The sequence below is a fragment of the Sceloporus undulatus genome, chromosome 4 (genome assembly GCF_019175285.1).
Source record: "Sceloporus undulatus isolate JIND9_A2432 ecotype Alabama chromosome 4, SceUnd_v1.1, whole genome shotgun sequence".
In the NCBI taxonomy this organism is placed as follows: Eukaryota; Metazoa; Chordata; class Lepidosauria; order Squamata; family Phrynosomatidae; genus Sceloporus; species Sceloporus undulatus.
Genome location: NC_056525.1, coordinates 128279991 through 128305106, shown reverse-complemented (window position 1 = coordinate 128305106; position 25116 = coordinate 128279991). Strand labels below are relative to the sequence as shown.

Here is a 25116-nt window from a genome sequence, read left to right as displayed (position 1 = left end):
CAGATGCAGGATTTTGACTGTTACCTTGCTGCTGTCTTGTTATTCCTACACATAATAATTAAAAATGTCTACTTTCACATATGAAATATGCTGCTCTTACTCTTGTATTTTTCCACTTTCATTTAAGAAATGATAATTTGAAACCCAAATACTGACATGTGAACTTGAATATGATTGATTTTATTTCTTTTGCTAGAGCATTAAGAGGAAGAGGACCCTCTTCATGGAGCTCAGATGGTATAGAACGTCCATCCATCTTAAGTGCCAATGAACTAAAAGAACTTGACAAGTTCGATAATTTGGATGCTGAAGCTGATGAGGGCTGGGCTGGTAAGCTTGTTCATCCCCTAGAACTGACTACATGTAGAAACGGTATTTTTTGTGATAACCATCTATTCTTCTTCCTCCAGGAGCTCAGAGTGAGGTAGATTATACTGAACAGTTGAACTTCAGTGATGATGATGACCAAGGAGGTAACCAGAAAGAACATAATAACAGGTTAATATACTGAATATATTTATGTTTAAGAAACCTAAAAATCATCAGCTATTTTTTGTACTGCATCTGCATTCTGCCTGTCACAGAACAAGAACACCAGTGATATACAGTGGTACCCCCGGTTACGAAAATAATCCGTTCCGCGGCGCCGTTCGTAACCCGAAATCGTTCGTAAGCCGAAAAAGCCATAGGCGCTAGCGCTAAAAGCCGCGATTTCGTGCGAAAAAGCGCCGAAAAGCACCAAAAATTTTTTCGTAAGCCGAAAAAAAAAAACGTAACCCGAAACAGTTTTTTCCTATAGTATTTTTTCGTATCCCGGATATTTCGTAACGCGGTGCTTTCGTATCCCGGGGTACCACTGTAGTTGCATATGCTGAAGTACTGGATTTGAATGCTGGAAACAGTATATAATCATCTGCTGGTTAATCTGCTCTGATTTACATATAAAACTGAACATATAAAACTGTTTATATCAAGGATACTTCACGGCATTTTTCTTATGTGGTCATCATTCATGGCATTTTGCTTTTACTTTTTTCTGTACATGTTATTAAATTATCCCTTTTGATATGTCTTGGAAACTTAGAGCTTCAGCTTTAAAGCTTGTAAACTACAAAACAGATAATGAGCCAACATTAGGAAATAAAGATTAAAAATTTTGTTTCAGCTTTTAGACCAATCTCACTTATCAACCAAGATGCCCAATTATTTACATCTATACTGGCCCGGAGAATAAACATCTTTATTACTGACTATATTGATCAAAATCAAACAGGCTTTATGCCAACTCAAAAAATATTAGACGCTATTCATAGAGTGCTGAATGCCATCTATTATGCTTCTCATTCAGAGACTCCATTGGCAATAATGTCTCTTGATATATTGAAAGCCTTTCATCGCTTAGATTGGGAATACTTATTTGGAGTGCTTCAAAAGATGAATTTTGGTTCAGGATTTATTAAAGTTTTGAAATCTTTATACAATGGCTCCCAAGCAACTATTATTGTCAATACACTAATCTCAAAGCCCTTCCCTACACAAAGACGAACAAAACAAGGCTGTCCCCACTCCCCACTTCTTTTTGCCATTGCTATTGAACTGCTAGCTAATTTCATTCGATGTATTAGGTCCAAAGATCAGAGGCCAAATTCATAAATTAAATTTATTTGCAGACGTTATATTACTCTTTTTGGAATACCCTCATAAATCTTTTATGAAATTAAAAGTTATTTTAGATTCTTTTGACCATTTTGCAGGTCTGCGAATTAATTATACAAAATCTAAACTTTTATGTTTTAATATTCCTTCTGATCAGCAGAACATACTGCAAAAGTTAATAAACTTACAATTATACCCACCGGGATTTATATATCTGGGTATATACTTGACCAAAGATATTAACCAACTTATTCCACCTAATTATAAAAATGTTACTAGTTGGATTATTGCAAAATTAAAAGGATGGAAACATCTACAGTGCTACCTCGGGTTACGAAATTAATTCGTTCCGCCGCTCCGTTCGTAACCCGATACATTTCGCAACCCGAAAAGGCTTTCCGTTAGCGCTGGAAAGCCGCTAGCCGCGCTTTGCGTTTGAATTTCGCGCCGAAATAAATTTCGTAACCCGAAAAAAACATCGTATCCCGGAACAGTTTTTTCCAATCTAACTTTTTCATATCCCGGAAATTTCGTAACGCGATCAATTCGTATCCCGGGGTACCACTGTATTCCCCTTGATTTTAGGGAGAATTGCCCTTGTGAAAATGTTTATTGTTCCACACCTTTTTTCCTATTCCAAACGATACCTATGTCTCCTTCGACCTTGAGAATTAAAAAGTGGCAAAGATCGATTAATACATATATTTTTTGATAATAAAAAACCTCGTTTGTCTCAATCTATCAGATTCCTCCCCTCAAAAATGGGGGGGGGGGTTTAACCATACCAGATCTTCAATTACATTTTACAGCTTTTCAATTGTCTCAGGCGATCCGTTTAATTAAAAAAAAGTACTAATATCTCATGGGTAAAAATGGAACTCAATACAGATATACACACTTTCCACAGTAAAAAAATTTTTTTAAAAAAGTATCAGCAAAGGAGATTAAAGGGCTAAACAACCCTTGGTTTAAAACTAACCATTGAGATCTGGCAAAAATGGAAAGATATTCTCTCTCCAGATTTGTCACCTAATTGTCCGTTTTTACATCATCCAAATTTTTTTCATGAGGATAAATTTTGGCAATATAAAGGTTGGGAAGAAAAAGGAATTTATCAAATTAAAGACCTCTTTAAGAATAATAAACTCAAATCAATTGAAGATTTAGCATCAACTCCAGACCCATTACCGATCTCGTGGTTTCAACTTAAGTAAATAAAAACATTTCCCTCTAGCTTACTTAAGAAAGGGGAAAGATTGAGATCTATGACTCCCTTTGAAATTTTATGCAATGATCCTGTTGGAAATAGTAAAGGCTCAGTCTCCCAAATATATAATCTAATTTTGTTGAATTCATATCAAGATACCATATATATCAAAACATTGTGGGAAAGTGAATTAAATATACCAATTCCAGAATCAGACTGGTGTGCTATTTGGGCATCTTCTGTGTTGAAGTCAAGATCAGCTTTAACCAGAGAGAACTTTCTAAAGCTAGTACAGTGGTACCCCGGGATACGAATGCGCCGCCTTACGAAATTTCCGGGTTACGAAAAAAATCAATTGAAAAAAAACTGTTCCGGGTTACGAAGGTTATTTCGGGTTACGAAAGAAATTTTGGTGCTTTTCGGCGCTTTTTCGCACCAAATCGCGGCTTTTCCCCATTAGCGCCTATGGGTTTTCGGCTTGCGAAAGCCTTTCGGGTTACGAAAGCGGCGGCGGAATGAATTAAATTCGTAACCCAGGGTACCACTGTACATAAATGGTATCTAACCCCTGTTAGGAAGTCACAGATGATAAAATCTATATCACCTTTGTGTTGGAGAGGTTGTCTAGTCTTAGGGACTTATATCCATATGTGGTTATACTGTTCCAAAATTACTCACTTCTGGCATGATGTGATCAACCAAATTGCTTCAATTACAAAACGAAAAATATTTTTTTGCCCAGCTCTTTTGTTACTTTCAATAAACACAAAAGGTAATAAATCTTTAAAAAACAGAAAGTTGATATCTTTTTTGCTGACAGCAGCTTGTCTAGAAGTGGCTAATAATTGGAAGACAGGTCTTGTATCCCTGGATAGCTGGTGGAAAACAGTTTGGGATCAATGGCTTATGGAGAAATTAACATATAATATGAAATATAACTCAAAACAACAAAATCAAAGACCTGTTCAGGAAAAATGGTCTCCTCTTATAGATTACATTAATACAAATTTTACATCTGTTTCTCCTCCATCTAGCCACTGTTCTTTATGGTCAGATTTATTCTAAACGAATTGAATTGTGTAACATTTTAATAAGGAAAGTTTTTAACGATATGAAACTTTTTTATACCATTGTTTTATGATTGCAAGATTTTGTATTATGAATAAAGTATTTTTATTATTAATTTTTTTTAACATAAAAAGATAGTATCTAAAAATGTTCTTTCATTAATGTTCTTTATCCAGTAATGAATCTACAAAAGACCTGGAGAAGAAAAATGGAGAACATAAATCATCTACCGCTTCTTTGCAATCAATTGGATCAAAAGGCCCCTATAGCAAAAGTGGTCAGTTTGACCAGGTATGTTTTGTTTTATCAGTTTCTATACACCCAGTATGCCCTGAGTTACAGATTGTTTATTGACCTGTGTTTTATATTAATTTTGTACAACAAATACACAAACAAGGTAGCACATTTGCTAAAACATGGCTGTTTACTCTGCACCTGAAATCTGTTAAAATGTGCAAAGCTGATATTGCTGTTGTCCTGTTACTTAGCAGTCCTTGTGTGTTTAGTTGTATCTTGCTTTGACTTATATATGTTGTCTAAATCAGGGATAGGCAACCTTTTTGAGCCAGGGGCCGGGTTGCTGTCCCTCAGACAACTGGGGGGCCGAAGCCAAATAAATAAATAAATAAATATTTTTTTTTTAAAATAAATAAATAAATAAATAAAGCGGGACAAATGTAGGACAAAATTTTCAAATGGAGGACACTTTTTTAAAAATGGACAACATGTGAAAAAATTTGCTGATTTTTTAAAAAATGCATGTTTCTGAGGCTTCTATAGACGATTTCCCCCCTTGCCCGCCGCTTGCCCCCCCTTGCCCGCCGCTTGCCCCCCCTTGCCCGCCTCCTCCTGATAGGCCAAAGGCCCCACGTCCTCATGCGAGAGGCCAAAGGCTCCGGCGGCAATCGGCAGCAGGACCTGGCTGGGGCCGGTCCCAAGGCCTTGCCGGGCCGCATCCGGCCCGCAGGCTGTAGGTTGCCTACCCCTGGTCTAAATAGTCTGGCTTCTTGCCTCTCACTGAGTTAAGAGTGGTACATGTCCAGGACTACAGCCACTGTCTCAGTGTCCATATGCCACATTGTTCAACATGATTGGAAAGTTTTACCATGGAACACATGTAATAATTTTGGTTTTGTGTTCAAAAGAAATTGATATCAAGAGTTCAGGTAGGATGTACATCAATATTCTAGTACAGGTGACTTGTAGTGATGTATTCTCTGGAACACTGTTTTCACTGCTAGGCTTTTTCAGAAGTAATGAAACCTGTGCTGTTTTATGTGGCATAGGAAAGAACTTTTTCATAGCAATTAGTCATTGCCATAGGGCAAACACATTGAAACTTAATCCAATCAAGACAGAGGTGCTCCTGGTCAGTCACAAGGAAGATCAGGGAATAGTGACTTTGTCAGTGCTGGATGATGTTACGTTGTCCCTTAAATCTCGGGCTCACAGACAGAGACCTCAAAGAACAGGTTGCTTATCTGTAACTATGGTACTTCATGTGGTCATCTGTTCCTGTCCCTCACACAAAGCAGTCATACCTCCCCTATTTCAGGTCCCTGTCAGTTTTACAGTGGACTTCAAAACAGAATGGTGGCAGCAGCTTGGCAGGCTTAGACATGTGCAGGAAATGGGAGGAAGCGGGGTACTCATGCTAGGCTATTCAGCTCTAGAACTCTCTGAATGCAGCACCGACGCAGGTGGGAAAATCATTTGTATTAGACCACTCACAAAACCACAGTTACAGGTAAGGAACCTATTCTTACTTCTAATATGACTGAAGTACTTCTGGTTAAAAAGCAGCTAGTAATTTTATATAATTATTGAGATTTGAGAGGTAGGTTCTTTATCTTTATTTCTTCTTTGTTCTCCTAGCTTTTCTGATTTTGTGCAGAATTCAGCTTTTATAGTTAAAGGTGTTTAATGGACTTCATTCAGCTTCTTGGTTTTAGAAGAATATTTATAAGAATTTATTTTTATTCAGCAGGGCCAGGGACTGTCACCAGCACATTCTTTGGTGCTTGAGAGGGGCAGTTCTGGGCAACATCCAAAATCTGTCCTTCAGGTATGAACAAAAGTTGAAATAACAATTGGATGCAGATATCAAATATTTATATTCCTTTCTTTATTTTCTACTAAAATGTAAACTCTGCTCAGCTATAATGTCATGACAGGCATATGACATGTATTGTATGATACCTATTGCTATCATTATGTTTTTTCTTTCAATGATTTAATGAAAAGCATAGGCTAGAATCCAAAAAAGTCCCTTAATGTGTGGAAAGTAAAGTGGTTTTGCTTGTTAATAGGAGTTGACTTTTTCTCTTCCATTACAGTTCATAACAACACATAAAATGTAGTTCTGAAGATCCTTAATCTGTATCTGACACTGGGGAGGTAGTGTACCCTGGGTGAAGGCTGACAATTCCTGGTACATGTATAGACTACCTGCAATTACCTGAACACAAACAGTAAATTATACAGTGGGGCCTTGTTTTATGCTCATACTATATGATGATCCCCTGTGGATACCAAAATCATGGTTGCTCATTTATAGTGGTAAAGTAAAATTATTTACTGTATATAAAATGGCAAAAGAAAGGTTTGCTTTTTAGATTTTTTAAAGTACTTTTACGTCAGAGATGTAGAAACCACAGATACAGAGGACTTAACTGTACCCACCCTAAAACAAAATGTTATAACCTGCTACATTCTCTACTCCTTAAAACCTGCAATTCATTCTTTCTTTAAAATGTTTTTAATTCCCATAAAGTAATAAAATAAATATGTCTGGAAATAGTAATAGATTTGGCAAATACTAAAGATTTTACTTTTCCTTCTATATACTAGTTTATAACATAATTGAAAAGGCCCTTTTAGAATAGCAGCTGTTCACGGTATGTCTTAACCCTAAATTTATTCCTGATAAAGTTATCTTAGCTTAAATTAATGCCTGCTCTGGATATTTCTCAGTGAAAATGGGTGAAATTTAAGTATTCCTAGTACTCTTCCCCTTGCTGGTTTACATTGTATATGATCAGCACTCCACTTGCTAGACCTTACCTGACCATATGTGATAACATTTTGAGATTTTACATATTGGAATTCCTTTTCCAAGGTTGCTAATAAAAGCAGAAAACAAATTAGGTATTTGAGAGTTTTCTGTTTTTCTTTATTTCACAAAACAGCATCCTGTTCCAGATCGATTGCCAGGACCGGGAAAACAGGGTTCCTTTCCTCCTAGACCAGTGCCAGATGAGGATGAAATTTGGAAGCAGAGGAGAAGACAGCAAGCAGAAATATCTGCAGCAGTAGAACGAGCCCGTAAAAGACGAGAAGAAGAGGAACGAAGAATGGAAGAACAAAGAAAAGCAGCATGTGCTGAGAAATTAAAGCGATTAAATGAGAAATTTGGATGTGTAACAAAACCACTCCGGGAAGATTCATTGAAGGAAAAAGAAAAGATGAAGGAGAAAGAAATTGAAAAGGAGAGGGGGAAAGCAAATGAAAAGGGGAAAGACAAAGTGATAGTAATTGAGAGAGAGGAAAAAGAAAGCCAAGAGAAAGAAAAAGAACCTGAAAAGGAGAAAGAGACAGAAAGAGAAAGAGAAGAGAAAGAAAAACCAGAAGAGAAACCTACACCTGAACTTTCTGAGCCTCAAAAACCAATCACCCCACCTCTGAAAGTAGAGAAACCCGAAGAAAGTGAAACCAGCAATGATGAGGAAAGAGGTCTGTATCAATTATTTTGTTTAAGTCAGGCTAACTTGAGCTGATCAGAGTTTAAATCTTAACAGCATCTGGAGGGCTTGCAGTTAATCCACACCCACCATTTAAAGGAAACAGCATATTGGCCAATGTCAGATTTTTTAAACATAGGACTGCCATAGTAATTCTCAATTTAGACATTCAGAAAACAAAGTTTTGTTCTTTGTCATGGTCTCTGTGAATCACACAAATGGGTTTTCCTGTGCAGAGCATATTCAGAACTTTCTAGAGCTATTAGAAGCATTTTGGCAGTAGCCCCACCCACTTTCCAACTGCCTTATTAGCTCTCTTCCCACTTAAACCCTCAGTTCCTTTTTGAGATTAAAGATTAGGGTATATTATAAACAAATAATGTTACAATTATTGTTGTTGTTATATTGTTGTTGCTATTGCTGTACACATTTTTAAATCGCCTGACAGAAAACATTTAAGATAGGCTTATCATATCCTCTAATAATGATTGGGAGATAGAAGAATTAATTGACCTGAATCTTTTGATCAGTCGATACTAGAGTAGACTGAATGTTGAGTCAGTATGTAGATGAATCCCACTAATTCAGTGGACCAAGATTCTTTTATTGTTTTAATTGTATTGTTTTTAAATTGTATTGTATTGAATGTAGTTTTATTGCTGTAAACTGCCCTGATGTTTCAAAGGGCGGTATATAAATAAAGTTTTTATTTATTATTATTAAGTTTATAGTTTATTTATAGTTTATTTTTATAGCGCTGTACAGGAGGATTCAGGCCTTTTTGAATGATATAGACCAATATATATGTGTATACGTGTGTGCATGTGCCTTCAAGTTGAGAGTCAACGTACGGCAACCCCATTAATTTCATAGGGTTTTTATAGATGAGGCACACTCAGGTGGTTTTACCAGATCCTTCCCCATATGTATGTATTAAAACTATGTCTGCAGTCCTGCATACAATAAAGCAGATGTAGTTTAAGTAGCTTAATAGTCTGTTGTTTTGTGCTGAATGTGTACTAAAGCAGCTTTTCTTAAATGTTTATTGTAGATGTTTCAACAGCAGAAAAGGACAGGTGCTGCTTAAATTGAACAAAAGCTTATCTAATTTGAAATAAAAGCTGCTTTAGGTTCTTAATTTCCCAGGAAGATATACATTGATACATATCTGCTATATATCTTAGCCTTAAGTTTCCAATTTATGGAGAGTGCACTTGCTTAACCTGCAATTTTTTTACCCAGTGTAGAGTTCTGCCAACCTAGCAGTTTGAAAGCATGCAAATGCAAGTTGATAAATAGGTACCACTCTGGTAGGAAGGTAAACAGCATTCTGTACAATCATGCTGGCCACATGATCACAGAGTAATTTCTGACAACGCTGGCTTAGTAACAGAGATGAGTACCGCTCCCTATGATCGGACACGACTTGATGAACTTGTCAATGGGGAATACCTTTACCTTTTACATCCAGTAGATTAATAGTTAATGGTCTTGGTTCAAAACTTACTGAATTCTGTTCTGCAGATATCCATTTTTGCTTTCTTGTTTCACTGTAAGTGTAGCTTAAGGATATTTTCCTATATGTACCATGTTTGTTAGGCTTTGTCACCAACTTCTCCTTAGTTTCAACAGCTTCATCATAATATGTAGTATGACTAAAAATTACCTACCTATATTAACATATTAGATTATTGGGATGATTAGGATGATTTTTTTCATTTGAAATTATGAGCTGCTTTGAGTAATATATATTTGATTCTAGACTTGCTTTTTTCCCTTCTTTGGACAGAATGGCAAGCTGTTTCCGCTACACAGGAGAACAATAATAATGAAAGAGAGAGTTCTCATGAAAGTGAGGCAGATTCTGGTGCTCACTCTCGCCCTGCTCTTTCTTCTGGCTATTCAAAACAGTTTCAGAAATCATTACCACCAAGATTTCAAAGGCAACAGGTAAAATATTGCTTTGGGAACGCTAAAATGTATACATACTGTAGATGTGAATTATTCAACTACCATTTTTGGTTGCAAGCAGAAACCAATCAAATTATTAAACTTTACTGTGAGATAGCTGTGGACAATGTTCTCTGGTGACCAGTTCCCTAAATCTATAAGTCTATTGAGATTTTTTGTTTTCATTTTCCACTTTCCTTTAGTTCTAATTTGGCACTTGTTATGTTTATGAATATTTTCAAATGTTAGCATAATGTAACTAAAGTATGGTAAGTGAACATGCCAGCGATTTTTCTGTTGTGGAAAGTGCTGAAAAACAAATGCTGTTGTTTGTTGCTTGCCCCATCCAAATGGTGCTAGTCCTGATTCTCATTCTTCTTTTTGTGTTAATTAACCATGGCCAAGCTTTGAGTTTAAGTAATCTTGGCTGGGGCTCCCACTTTTGTTGAGGTTTGAAGCCTAGAGATGGAAGAATATTACATTGTATGTGCCCTGTTCCAGTAAGTTTTTGATATGTCTCTCTGAAACAATCACTGGTAATTTGGCATGGGTAGAAACATTTTGCAAATCTGTTTCAGAAATTAAAAAAAAAAGTTTCTAGCAAAGGAGCTTACTTAAATATGAAGGGAATTTTCAGCCACTGAAGGAGCCACGCATGTATGGGTTAATTCTTGGTACTCCCAGGTGAAGCTTGGGATCACGTGTAAATGGATCCCCGGCTCATCAGTTCTTTCACCTTGCCCTACCCAGGTGAATATACTCTGAACTGAATATACTGTACTCTGTTCCTCCATCTTTCTTTTGGCTATATTTCCATTCTATATTTCTTCTTTATTCTAACCCCCTTCCCCACCTTTTTTAGCGCAGGTGTGGTAGTAGGTCCTTCTCCCTCAGATTCCTTATTCCTTGACTGCCTCATGCCTTTCTGCTTATTGTGTTGTGTGCCTTTGGGATGAGGGTGGAAATGAGGAGGTTAAGACCAAATAGAAAGGTAATTCCGTTCCCCCAGCCCCTAGACACTTCAGAATCACCTAGTGACATGTGAATGCTCTTACCATTGGAACTGTGCATACTTGTCAGCCATCCCCATCCCTATGGTTGTCTTTTCTGGAGCCACCATGTTCACTGGGTGGTTGGTTTCATAGATAGGGGTGTTAATCGCTTAGAAGCAGACCTTAGTTTGCCTCTGACTTTGCTGAGGCAACTAAGCACACTTCACATTCTCAATTAATAGAGCCTTAAACAACCTTAACCCCAGGGGGCTGTGGAGGTAAAGGAGGAGGTTCTTAACTTTCCAGATGCCTCTTCTCAATCCATTGAGATAGCCAAATGGGTGCAAGGCAGAGTGACCCAAACAGCCTGTTTTAATATACAATCTTTCACTTGTTTCCCTTCTGTTTTAGATCTCAGTAATAGTTTATAAATTGTCTTGAAGACAATTTCATTGTTCAGAAGGTGGATGAAGTCACAAGGGGATCAGCTATTTTAGATCTGATCCAAAGCAACACTAATGATCTAGTTAACGGGGTGGAAGTGGTGGGATCCTCAAGTGGGAATGACAGTGTTCTACTGGAATTTGTTATACAAAAGTAAGGAGAAGCCAAATCTAATGTTCATTCTAGACTTTAAGAAAGCTCATTTCAGTAAACTTAGAGAAATACTGGGAGTGATTCCATCTGCAGAGCCAGTTGTCCACCTCTTCCTTCCTTCACCATGTTCTTCAACTTGGAGTAGCAACATAATAACCTGTGTGTCAGGGTCCTTCAGCTTCCTACCCAGATTCTCATATGCTAGTCTGAAGACTATGCTTTGCAGTGTTGATGAATCTGGTCCGGTGTCGACTGGATGAAGATGGACGTCTGTTATCTCCCCACGGCGAAGCAGAGCGAAGCCTCAAATGCAAACCTCTGGTTTGCTTGGAAGAATGCCTGGAGAAACAGCTGCCAGATCAAAGAAACAGCACTCTCCAGCTTATCACTCCTAAGAGGGCTTTATTTGTTCTTAGTTCCAAACACACGAGCTATTACTAAACACCACTGTACAAATCTCACACCAACTGTCACACCACACTATCCCCACACAGTATAAACAGCGTCTGGGCTTATATACACAATTGCCATGAGGCCACCACTTAGCCCAACCTCTTCCTGTACATGTTGCTATGTACCATGGATACCAATTCCTCTTCCGTTTGATGACATAGCATATTTACATTTACTGTATGTGCTGTCCAGCACATTTGACCTTGAGCATTCGGCTGCTGCTCAGGGCTCTAGGTGTAGCCAATCTAGGCTTCAGCAGACATTGCCGCATCTGAACATTTTCCACTTTCAATACCTTAACAAGCAGTGTCACTGATTCCCACATGAACCAAAAGGAAAGGGTAACGATCAGTGGGCTTGATGAGTCCATCAGCCTCTCCATTATATTTCAGATTTTTGCCCCAGGAAGAAAACACGCCTATCGAGATATCTTGTCAAGCCTGAACATTACTAATTCTGCTCCTCTCAGCAAGAAGTCCCCTACCACCACTACATTCTGCGTCAAAGGTTTGGCAGTACTCGCCGAACCTTGCAACGTCTTGTGCATATTCTCTAAAGACTGACATTGTGGCTCTTCTTGCTGCCCCTCAACAGCATGTGTGAGGAAGAGAGCTTCAAATCAATTCTGCAGCTCTAAACTCTTAAGGACAATCCCTGGTCCTTCTACAGCAGGGGTAGGCAACCTGCGGCCCGCGGGCCGGATGCGGCCTGGCGAGGCCTTGGGACCGGCCCCAGCCTGGTCCTGCCGCCAATTGCCGCCGGGGCCTTTGGCCTCTTGTGCGCAGGGGCAAGAGGGACAATTGTCTATAGACGCCTCAGAAACATGCATTTATATTAACATTTTTTTTAAAAATCAGCAAAAAAATTTTTTCATGTCCTCCACTTTTTTTAAAAAAGTGTGCACCATTTGAAAATACTGTCCTATATTTGTCCTGGTTTATTTATTTATTTATTTATTAAAAATTATTTAATTATTTATTTTTTGGCAGTTGTCTGAGGGATAGCAACCAGGCCCCCGTCTCAAAACGGTTGCCTACCCCTGTTCTACAGTGTGCCCTTTTTTTATGCGGGGGATCTGTTCTGGACTCCCCCGCATTTAACAAAAAACACCTGTACTCGAGCCCCGTGCAGCTTTCAGCATATGCTGAAAACTTCATAAAGCGAGCCCACGTATGACATGGGCGCACTGTATTTCTATGTGGTCATCTTCCTCCAAATATCTGTGAATGTGAGATGAATTCCTCCTGAGAGATGTCCCCTGTTTCATCCTCAACTAAGACAGTCTGTTCTGCTCTGTCCAAGAAAATCTCATGCTGAAGTTGCTGAAGAGTCCGTAAATGAGCCCCAAGTTGCTGTATCCTCTCTTTCAGCAGGGGAACCAGTTTGCACTTGGTGCAGGTGAAGTTACCCACATCCTTCAGCCAGAATACAGACATACTATAGCGGTTGGAGGTGACTGCAGCAGCGTCCTCACTGTCCATATTCAGTAATCTTAAATATATACAGTAATCTCTCCATATCCATAGATTCTTTATCCACAGATTCAACCATCCATGTCTTGAAAATATTTTTTTAAAATATAAATTCCAAAAAGAAAACCTTGATTTCCCTATTTTATATAAGGGACACCATTGTATGGATGTCATATGCCATTGTATTTCATGGCACTTCACCATTTAGGGATTTTGTTGCCCAAAGGGGTCCTAGAACCATAAAGCTCTTAGATGTCGTTCATCTAGTCCTTGAGATTTGAATTCCTTGACAATAACAAGATATTCCTGTACTACTTCTTTACTTATTCTTTGCTGCATTTCCCCTATTGTGTCCTCTGCTCCATTTTCCTCAGGCTGAGCACCATTTTCCTTTTCTGAGAAGACTTGAGGCAAAGAAGGTGTTGAGGAGTTTTTACTTTTCTCTGTTCCCTGTTAACATTTAACTGTCTTCTCCGCACAATGGCCCCACCATTTCTTCCTCCTTCCTTTTCCTACAGACATAACCCAAAAAGCACCTTTTATTGTTCTTAACCTCTCTAGCAAGCCTGAGCTCATTCTGCACTTCAGCTTTTCTGAATTTACTATTACACGTGCTAGCTATTTGTTTGAATTCTTCTTTGGTGGTGTCTCCTTTTTTCCATTTCTTATACATGTTCTGTTTACAACTTAGTTCAGTTTAAAGTTCTTTAGTCATCCATCCTGTGTCTTGAGACATGTCCCATTTTTCCTCCTCATTGAAACTATTTGAAATTGTGCCTTTAGTATTTCCCTTTTTGAGAACCCCCCGTCTGTCCTGAGCTCCTTTCTCTTTTACTATTCCTGATAATGGGATGACCCCCAGTATTTCCCTAAGTTTGCTGAAATCAGCTTTCCTAAAGTCTAGAATGTGTGGGGTTTTGGGGCTATGTGGCCATGTTCTAGAAGAGTTTCTTCTGATGTTTCGCCAGCATCTGTGGCTGGCATCTTCAAAGAATGCTTGCCTGGAAAGGATTTGGGTACTGTATATATATTTTGTGACCTGGAAAGGCAGCAGTGATTTCGATGTGTATTGTTCTGTTGCTAATGGCAGGCCTCAGGGCGGGAGGGTCTGCAAAATGGTATCTAGAATGTGTGTCTGACTATGCCTGGCTTCTCCTTTCCACTGTATAACAAATTCCAGGATAACATGTTCACGTCCTCCTAAGGATCCTGCCACTTGCACTCCATTAACCAGGTCATCCCTGTTGGTTAGGATGAGATCTAATCTCCTTGTTGCCTTTTCCCAGTAGATAAAACCCCCACATCCTGTAGTTTGGGTTATGCTCCTTCCACTCACTCCAATAGGCAGAAAGTAAAAAAGAGAGACCTCCTGGTGACCCCATGTGGGTGGAGATAACCCTAGAAGGCCCAGTCTTGTCCTGCCTATCACTCCAGTAGGATGTGTTTGCTGTTGCTCTGCAACTTCTTCACTACAGCCACTCCAGTCCTTTTCCTTTTCTTCGTTTCTCTTGCTGCCTTGGAAGCATGAAGAAAGACTTAATATGGCAAGGACTCCCAGGATTGGAGAAAGGTCTTGGCTTTGCCTATGACTCCCTCTCCTCCAGAGCTGCCCACTTTCATGGTGGGAGCACAGGAGATTTCTGCAAACAGTTTTGTAGCACATGGGAGCCGTGGGAACAGATGGTGAGGGGTATCCCCGCCATGTCTCTGTTTCTCCACATTACCTCTGCCCAGCCCATTTAGGGCCAGGGATCAGTGAGGAAACTGGCCAGAAGTTATGGAAACTTGCCTTTTCAGCATCTCTGCCCAGCCCGTTTAGGGCCAGGGTTCAGAGGACAGGCCAGCCAAAAGCCATGCCAAAGACTTTCCCTGCATCACCACTGCCCAGTCTGAAAGAAGGTCAAGGTCAGGGAGTCAAGCCAGCCAGAAGACACAGGATAAGGGGCGAGTACCAGGGGCCCTCTCTCTCCAGCCACCAAGGATCCTTTGCCAGATCTAATGGTAGGCATTGCCAGGAGGCCTTCGCCATTGCCATTGCAGTCACTATGCCTAGCATAAGGTTTGGGACTGTGCCAGGAGGGCAGATGGGGGGATAGGCTCTAGCTTACTTGCTAATTAGCTTACTTGCTGTTCACCGCTATGATCTTTGGAATAGCGGTATATAAATAAAACAAATTATTATTAATTATTAATTGGTCTCCTCCCTTCCTTCCCATCTCTGGCCCCAATGCCACCCAGGACCCCAACAGTTTTGGGAGATCCTTTTGCAGCCTGGGAAACATATGGTGGTGTTGCCAGGGTTCCTGCACATTCCTTTTGAATTCTTATAATGAGATGGTGTGGAAGGAAGCAGGGGCTCTTCCTCTGGCATGTACAGCGGCCATTTTGGCCACATGGCTGTAAAGGAAGCTATACAAGGCCCAGCAGGGGCTGAAGCTTCCATCTCTAAAATGGTGTTTTTTGGTTGCCACAGAGCATCCCACAAAAAAAGCAGAAATGGCTTCATGCCCTCACCATTGGGAGCATGGCCTCTGCCATCCACTTCTAAACGGAGGCTGGAGGGTTGTCTGTTGGGTATGATTTGAAAGTTCCTGCATGGCAGAATGGGGTTGGACTGGATGGCCCTTGGGGACTCTTCCAACTCTAGGATTCTATGATTCTATGAGAGACCACATAGATACAAATCCTCCTGCATTCCCTCCTCAAAAAAAAAAGGGGGGTGGACACTTGTAGAAAGGATGGGGAGAGAGTTCCCTACACCCAGGGACGTAGCCAAGGGGGGGGGTTCTTGGGGTCCGGACCCCCCCTTCCATTAGAAAAATGAATGGTGTGTGCTGCCGCACCCAAGCCCCATTATAATGGTGGCACTTAGTCTGGACCCCCTCCCCTTCCTAAAATCCTGGCTACGTCCCTGCTACACCCCCAATTGTGTCAGGCTACCCCAAACTATGGTGCTCTTGAGGAGAGCAGTTGAGGCCTTTGGCCTCTCCTTTCCATCAGAGATTATATTTTCTTAGAATCCAGACATATCTCAGGTATATGGGGAGCCATGTCCCACAGCAGCCCCCCTGCCCTTCCCAGCTACCTATGCAAGTGGGAAGGGAGTTGATTAACAAGCCATATATATGTGTGTGTATATATATATATTTCTTCTCCGTGGTCTCTGTGAATCATACAAATGGGCTGTACTGCGCCTGCGCAGTGCTGCTCAGAAAATTCTGGAATCATTGAGCAAAGTTAACTTTACAACTTTTTGGCAGTAACTCCACCCATCCCTTATAAGCCCTCTACGTTCCTGCTCTTTCCCCAGTTCCTTTTTTCTGCCGCGTTAGCTGCTTTCGGAACTTTGCTTCTGCTTCTTGCTTGTTCACTGGATTTTTGACCTAACCGTCTTGACCATTCTTGATCTGACACCCCCCCCCCCCCCCCCCCCCGTGTATTGTTGATCTTTCTGCACATCGAACGACTTTGCTTAAAGGACTTTGATTGGGTCACAATGTCTCTGGCACCGTTCAAGAAGTGCGACGTCTGTGGTGGTAAGATTCCCGGGCAGGATCCCCACTCATCGTGCCTTCTTTGCCTTGGTGAGACGCACAATCTCAAGGCTTGTGCCCTGTGTAAATCCCTGATTCCTCAAGCCAGGAAAAAACGCTACTCTCGTCCCTTGGCTGCCCTGTACCAACAGGCCCTTCAACCCCAGCCTGCCTCCCACTCCGGTTCAGCACCTGCTGCCTTGGACTCCATACCAGCTGCTGCTGGTTTTGTGGCCCAGAGCTCCTCTACTGAGCTAAGTGCCACCACCACAATCCCTGAAAAGGGTGATGGGAGTGAAGGAGCACGTCAGTCGAGGTCCAAGTCGCAGGCCTCCAAAAAGTATAAGAAGGACTCGAGCTCCAAGAATGATTCGGCCCATGTTAAGGATACGAGCTCCCTTGTGAGTTCAAGCTCAAAATCCTCCTCTAAAAAGAGGTCTAAGCCCTCGGATTCTGGAGATGTTTGTCCTCGGGGCCCATCAAAGAAGATGCCTTTGAATTCTGGAGACGTCTCCTCTCATGGCTCTTCTCATAAATAGGCCCATACCAAGACTCTGGATGGTACTCGGTCTTCTTCCAAGGGCCATGCTGCCAATCTTTTTTTTAGTTGGTCTCAAGGTGCTACAAGTTTAGTTGGTCTCAAGGTTAGTGATCGACAGCAAGGTGACTGAGAGGTGTCAACATCCTCATCCAAGGGTTGGTGGAAGCCAATGTAGCAGGTGGGGAGGCAGCCGAGGTCGGACGGACCCGGGGAGAGAGTGGTACCGATGCATCCCGCCTGGGTACCAAAGGCCACCATCGAAGACATGCCCTTCAGTGAAGCAGGCCTATTCAACTGTGAGACTGATGAGCGGCTCAACTTCAAGTACCGTATTAAGGTGGCCGCCAAGATGCACGGTATGTCTACTCCTTCTCAGACTCCGTTTTAAAAAGCGTCAGAGGCAATGGTATGGCCAGGGCCAGTGACCCTTTCAGCAGGACTGCCCATACCAACATCAGGAGCATCAGGCAGCACTACCCGTCCCAGTCCTCTTCTTCTTCTGCAGCGCCTAACATCTTGTTTTGCTACAGCTGCAGAGCTCTTTGGACTGGAAGTCAGCCTGAAGAAAACGGAAGTTTTCTACCAGCCTGCACCACAGGAAAAACACTACCATCCCCACATCTCTGTAGGCAAATCTGTGCTTAAGTCCGTTCAGCAGTTCACCTGTCTGGGAAGTATCATCTCCTCAGACGCCAAGATTGATAAGGAGATTGATCACAGACTAGCAAAGGCATATAGTGTATTCGGAAGGCTTCACAAAAGAGTCTGGAGTAACAAACACTTGAGGCGAAGGACAAAAATAAGTGTATATAGAGCCATTGTACTGTCTATTCTCCTTTATGGGTCTGAAACATGGGTCACCTATCGCCAACACCTAAAACTCCTTAAACGCTTTCATCAGCGCTGTTTACACACAATTCTAAACATACACTGGACTATGTGACATATGTTGCTGTCCTTCAGCAAGCAGGGATCACCAGCATTGAGGCCATGCTATTGAGGACGCAGCTGCGCTGGCCGGACATGTTTCTAGGATGAAGGACCATCACCTCCCAAAAATAGTATTTTCCGGTGAACTTGCCACAAGTCAGCGTAAGAGGGACACCTCAAAAAGAGATACAAGGACTCCCTGTAACATCTCAGGCTCGTCTAAATTGATCACCAACAATAGTCAGCCCTGGCCTCACCTCAGGAGGCATGGAGACGCACTATCTACAATGCTGCAGCCTTTTTTGAAAGCTCACGCCGAACGAGTCTCGAAGAGAAATGACAATGCAGAAAGAACCACAACCCAGAAACATCACCCAAGGAGACTTTCTGCTGTGGTTTCTGCAGCCGGACTTGTTTATCTCGGATTGGTCTTTTTAGTCATCAATACACTTGTAGAAAGTATGGGATGAGTCCTTCCTAAATCTTCGTTCGCAAAGTAAAGCCAGAGAGAGATGACTTGGGGTAGACTCCCACAAAATCATCCCTGTTGTTTCCCTTCCCTTTAATTTTTATCCAGATTCTCTTCTACCTAGCTTCCAGGATTTATGTCCTAGATCTTTTCAGAGCTGTATACATCCTGACATATAATGCTACTCCTCCTCCTTTCTTGTTTGGCCTACAGTGGTACCTCGGGATACGAAATACCCAGGTTACGAAATTTTCGGGCTACGCCCCAGAGAAAAAATCATAGGGAATTATTGTTCGGGTTACGAATGTTTTTTCGGGTTACGAAAAAACTTTTGGTGCTTTTTTCGGCTTTTTCGCACGGAATCGCGGCTTTTCCCCATTAGCGCCTGGCAATTCGGCTTACGAAGGCTTTTCGGGTTACGAAAGCGGCTCTCCCCGGCTTCTTACGAATTAATTTCGTAACCCGAGGCACCACTGTATTTCTTTTAAAAATATTATAGCCCTCTGTTACTGCATTCCAATAATGAGACTTTTATCCTACCAGGTTTCAGTGATGCCTATTATATCGTATTTGCTTTCCTGTGCTAGCAGTTCAAGTTCATCTTGTTCATTTCTCATGATCTGTGCATTAGTGCAGGGACATCTAAGACCATAGGTCCTCCCCTCAGCTGCATGTGTAAAGTTTTTTTCCCTCCCACTGTTTGGTCCATGCACTGTTTGCCTTGTTCTCTCTATAAGAGTTTGGCTATTCTCTCTCTGATGAAGTCCTGCCCTCCAGCATATTGTCTCCCTCTCCTGCATCTCATTTTTAAGCCACCAATAACATTTTCAATACTGTTGGCAACAGCATTTCTGCCAAGTGGTGTGAGGTACAACCCATCCCTTGCCAGAATGTCCCCCCTCCTGAAACCACAGGCCATGGTCAAAGAATCCAAGTCGTTCTCACTGTCAGTGTATGCAGAGCCGATTGTTCACCTCTGCCATTTTCCTCTCCATTTCTGGACCATGCTCTTCAACTGAGTGAAGACAGGAGATAACAACCTGTGCATCCAACTCTTTCAGATTCATACCCAGAGCCTCATAATTCCTTATGATATTTTGAAGGCTGTGCCTTGCAGTATCATTGGTCCCCACATGGAGCAAAAGGAAGGGGAACGGTAAGTAGGCTTGACAAGTCTTCTCAGCCTGACTGTCACATCATGGATTTTTGCCTCTGTGCTCCTTAGCAAGGAGTCCCCCACCACCACACGCCTCCTCTGCAGCTTGGCAGTGGCCATTCCCTGTGCTGATTATACCAAGGTCTCCTGCATGTTCCCTGAAGACTGGCCCTGCTGCTTTTCTTCATCATTTTGATTTCCTCAGTCATCTCTATTTTAGCAATAGCATATACATTTCTATACCGCTTATCAGTGAACTAGCACTTCCTAAGTGGTTTACAGTGTGCAAGACAATTGCCCCCAACAAGCTGGGTACACTTATTACTGACCTACGAAAGGATGGAAGGCTGAGTGGACCTTGGAGCCCTTCTCCAGGATCGAACTTGCGACGTTGTGGCTGCAATACTAGCATTTAATCACTGCACCACCAGGGCTCCTTTTAGGGTTACTTTATGATTTATGCCTTTATGAGAAAAGTATAGCCTTTATTATTCTTGTTATATTTCTTTACGTTTCGCATATTTCTCAAACTGGGAATCAAAGTGGCTTACAATTTAAAAGAATACACTTAGAAACATACAAAGGTAAGCATTAAAATAGAATTAAACTGTTTGAATATTAAAACATATCATGCATTAAAAGTATAAAATACAGTTAAAAAAGGAAAAGTGCTTAAAAACAGTACAATTAAAACAGTACATTCCCAGCCCATTTTTAAAGACTTTGTTTTAAAATCTCTAGAATTTCTTGAATTGCCAAATTTTCCATTATATCAAAAAAGGATTTTGGTAATTTACCCTGGTCTCCTTTGATCATCTTTTCTGCCAGTTTGTCCAATGCAAGTGATGAAATTTAATTCCAGTCTTCCAGTAAAAGCAAATATTCATAAGAATATTCTATAATTCTAGCCAGCAATTTATGGAAAAATTCAAACTCCTATTGGGGCATATATCCCAATCCATCAATATGGATTTCCTCTCTTGTATGTTCATCATCTTGAAATGTTAGTTGGGATGGATGGATGTTTCTGATTAATGTAGATCACGATCCCCTTCTCTTTTTTTCCTGTTAAAATTGAAAAGTGCCTTCCGAGTTTTGCGTTTTTAAGGTGTATTTCATCGTTTTGATGTCTGTGAATCTCCTGCAAACAAATTATCTTGTGTCTCATTTCTGTAAATGGTGAAATAACTGAATTCTTCTATATGGTTCATTAATTCCTCTCACATTCCATGACAATATTTTAATTCCCATCATTCTTCTTATCTGTCCAGTCCATGTTATCTTGTTCCTCAGGGCTTTTATCCTTTGCTGAACCAGTCATAGTATTTCCTTCCTTCTCGTCCTCTGCTTTGTCTTTCCCCCCAATAATTCCTTACATCTCTTAGATCAGAAGAGAGTTCTTTTCTCATCTGTCTAAATTTTTCCACCGTTTGAGATATTGGGTCAGCTGGTCTTTGAGATTGATCCACCAATTTTCTTCTCTTCTCAAAGTGAAAGGTATTTTTGACAGCTGTCAAACATATTTCCAGAAAAAAAGTAAAAATTACATGTATTTTACTTCCCAACCTTGTGGTAATGGTGAGCACCAAATTCTTTTGGGAAGGAATCCAAGAAGTATAGCAGGAAGTTACAGTTCAGCAATGTTTTCAGCCGTGGACACCTCATGAGAAGGTTTCTTAATTAGGCTACGTCAAGGTAAATAAATTTTAACCCTTCCCTTCCTTATTAATATTTGAATCTTAGTGTACTTTATTAACGTTTATGGGTTTATTTATGTGCAAACAATCAGTTTTCACTGGGTTTAATCCTCTTCACCATACTACAGTTTAAAAGATGTTTTAAATGCAGTTTTTGAAAATCTTTTTTCCTCTCTCTTTTCTTTATATCAGTCATTTTTCAATCCACGGAGATGATATTTTCTGGAAGTTACAAGTCTCCCTCCACATTCACAGGGTTAAGGGAACAAGACCACCATGAATGTGGAAAACCCACGAATGACTTCCCCTCCACATAAACAGAAGCCAGTTAAAGGCAGGGTGGGTGGGGGAAGAGGAGCAGGAGTGTGCACTCTTTTTCCCCCACCCACCCATCCCTTTAACTGGTTCCCTGTCCCTTTCTCAGCCAGATTGCTACCTTCCCTAGGGAGCGGTTGGGGAAGGAAAGGCAGGAGGAGGCTCCAGCCCCCCCCTCCCCATATCCCTTGCCTCCCCAATTGCTCCCTGGGCTGCCCAGTCCTTTGTGGACGTTGGTTCTCCCACCCCCTAACTATAGTAACCTTGGATTGTTCTTCGTGGTCTCTGTGTCTCACACAACTGAGAACTGCGCCTGAAAAGCTGAGCAGGTTGGCGGAAGCCCCACCCACTCTCATGCACTGAGCATGCCCAACCCCCACCAATCTAGCTCCTCCTTTAGTTCTCTTTCATCCGCGGCAAGAGAAACATCTCCTTCGGTTTATTCCTGAGCTGAGTAGATTTATACTGTACGGTAGACTTTTTGTCTCTTTTTCCTTTCCCTTTCTGTACAGTAGATTTTTGTCTTTTTCTCCCTTTTTGAACATTGCCCTCTAAAATTTTGATTATTGTGAGAGAGAAGTGTTGCCGGCCCAGACGGGCCTACCACTTCTAGGCCTCTTATGGCTGCCCTTTTTAAGCATTGTTCTAAATGTGACCGGAAAATTGCTTTCAATGATGGTCATTCTAAATGCCTGTTTTGTTTAGGGGAAGTCCATATCTCTGATAAGTGCCTTCATTGTAGAGCTTTTACTGTGGTGACTCTTAGGAATAGAGCCTCCAAACTTAAATCTTTCTTGTGGGAGTGCTCCCTTTCTGTTTCCCAAAAATCTGCTCTGGCTTTAGATCCTTTGGGTAGAATTCCCATCCACAAACTTCCAAGGATTCCCAAAATTTCAAGGCCTTTGATGTCAACGACTGCTACCTCAACGTCGACATCGATTTTAGCTCCCAGAACATCAGCGACATTGACATCGACAACCTCAATGTTGGAGCCATCTTCTTCAGAGTCATCATTGCCACAAGAGGTCCCCTCTGTTTCTCAACAGAGACCTCAGAAAGCCAAAAAGAGGCCTGACGCTTCTCTTGTCTCTGACAAACCCAAGAAGAAGCCTAAACCTAAGGTGACGCCTGCCCCTTCAACTGTTTTGGCCCCGATGCTGATGTCGGCCTCATCTTCGTTGTCTGCTCCGGTATTGACATTGATAACTTTAGCTACGGCTTAGCTTGACTCCACCTTGGCTTTCTTCTTGCCCACTTCGACATCCCCCATCCCGGTCACTGTTTTAGACTCGGCATTGGGTGCACTAGACTCGACGTTGATGGCTATCTCTATACTACTCTGGTCCTGACAACAATCTCTCCTCTGCCTCCCATCCCAGCTATGGTACCAACATAGATCTTGTCAATTCTATTGAGAGCATACAGACACTCCTTTTCGCCTCCACCTCTGCCTCCTTGAAGGCAGTCGCCAGCCAGAGTCCACAGGTCCCCTTCGCCCGGAGACAGTCACAGATACGGCTCGCCTCATTCCTCGGGCTCCTATGTCGCTTGTTATTGAGTTGAAGAATATTGGAGAGAACGGCCCTCATCATACAGATCCTACTCTCGATCTCCACGATGACTCCCCTTCTTGCTATCGACGCCACTCTCGCTCACCTCCGCAATGTCGTTCTCAATCTTGCTCTCCTAGAGATGATGGCCACTATCTCCCGCCCTCCAGCTTCACCCATTCGCTTTACAGTAGAAACCCTTGTCTCAACGTCGACATAGATGGTGATTCTCATCCTGTCAATAATCCCAATTGTACCCTCGACGTCAACGGCCCCATTGTCAATTCCTCAGGTAGTTCCATCTGTAGCCTTCTCTGTACCTATGGTGCTACACTCTACCGAGGAATCAACATATGAGCCAGAGCTATCCCCTCATTCTCCATCACTGGTGATAGCTTCTCCTCAGGAAGAGGTTGAAGATACCACACCTCAGTCTCCCGTTGAGGTCGTTCACCTTTTCTCAGATGTTGTTGACAGGATGTCCAGGGCCATAGGTCTCCACGTTGACCAACCTCCTAAACCTCCTAGGGACCCAGTTTATGATATTTTGCCTGTTCCTAACCAGCCAGTGGTCCTTCTATGTTTGGCCTCCTTGTCCGATGTAATGGCCCTATTATGGCACAGACCTGCCTCTATGCCCCCGGCATCTAAGGAACTTGAGGGCATGTACAAGGTTCAACTGGATACAGCTCCATATATCTCTTCACCCAACCTGCACCCAATTCTCAGGTGGTTGAATCTACTACAAAATCATCAGGCAAGACTCACTCTGGCCCAGTAGACAAAGATGGCAGACATATGAACATCTTCGGGTGCAGATTCTATTCTTCTGCTGTCCTGAATGTCAAGGTCGCAAACCTCCAAGCCTGTATGGCGGCCTACCAGAAGTTTTTTGGGGACAAGATGGCTTCCTTCATCCCTATCTGCCTGAAGAACAAAAATCTGCAGCTGTGGACTTCTATGCTGAGTCCCTTTCTTTGGTTAACCAACAGCTCCACTCAGCCATACACTTAGTTGACTGCTCAGCTAAAAAAAATTCCAGTGCCTTCGCCCTTCACAGATTTACCTGGCTCAGGTCCACAGATCTTACTGATGAAGCCAGAATCAAAATTGAAGACCTACCCTTTGATGGTGAGGGCCTCTTTGCAACCAATACAGACGACTCTCTCGGCACTCTGGCCAAAAATCGTCTAACTGCTAAACGCCTTGGGCTGACCACAAATAAACAACAATACAAGAGATGCCAATGGTGTGACAAATCGGCCCTTTCTTCTTTTTATTCTCAATCATGTTCTGGAAGGTCATCCCAATATAAGAGCTCTTCCCAACAATCTTCAGGAAGACCTTATAAACAACACAACAAACAACAAAACAGTCAGCAACAGCAATGTCAAAACCAACAACAATCTTCGAAGAAGGCTTCTTCCTCTTCTAAATCCCATTTTTGTCAACTCCACCGAGACAATGACACCATCGTCCATCTTCTCTCTCCCTCTGTCTGCTCCCCAACCCAGACTATCCAGCTTTTATGACCAATGGTGTCAAATCACCTCCAACACTTGGGTCCTTACCATCATTCGTTTGGGTTATGCCATAGAATTCTCAAATATTCCTCGCAGCATTTTCTGTTCCACTCTCTCTTCCCCTACTCTCCAGGAAGAGATCGTCTCCCTTCTCAACAAAGGTGCCATCCAACTAATTCCACCTAGTTGCAGGCTGGACAGCTTCTTTTCTCGGTACTTCACAGTTTCGAAACAAGGTGGTGGGCTCCGTCCCATTCTGGACTTGAG

The 25116-nt window shown here is 41.8% G+C and overlaps 1 protein-coding gene across 12 annotated transcripts in view; it reads left to right on the top strand.

Annotated features, from left to right (window-relative positions):
- The window catches only part of PRRC2C (proline rich coiled-coil 2C), a 208198-nt gene that overhangs the window by 52439 nt on the left and 130643 nt on the right, over positions 1-25116 (top strand). For 11 of the 12 annotated variants that reach the window (XR_006103620.1, XR_006103619.1, XM_042464506.1 and 8 more), the window contains exons 8-13: positions 197-330; positions 411-498; positions 4108-4222; positions 5916-5996; positions 7120-7663; positions 9461-9621. Coding sequence is in view for 10 of the 12 variants with exons in the window: in XM_042464506.1 (XP_042320440.1) it covers positions 197-330; positions 411-498; positions 4108-4222; positions 5916-5996; positions 7120-7663; positions 9461-9621 (1123 nt within the window). In the remaining 2 variants the exon portion in view is untranslated. The remainder of the gene's footprint in view (positions 1-196; positions 331-410; positions 499-4107; positions 4223-5915; positions 5997-7119; positions 7664-9460; positions 9622-25116) is intronic. The other variant, XM_042464503.1, reaches the window with a different exon arrangement.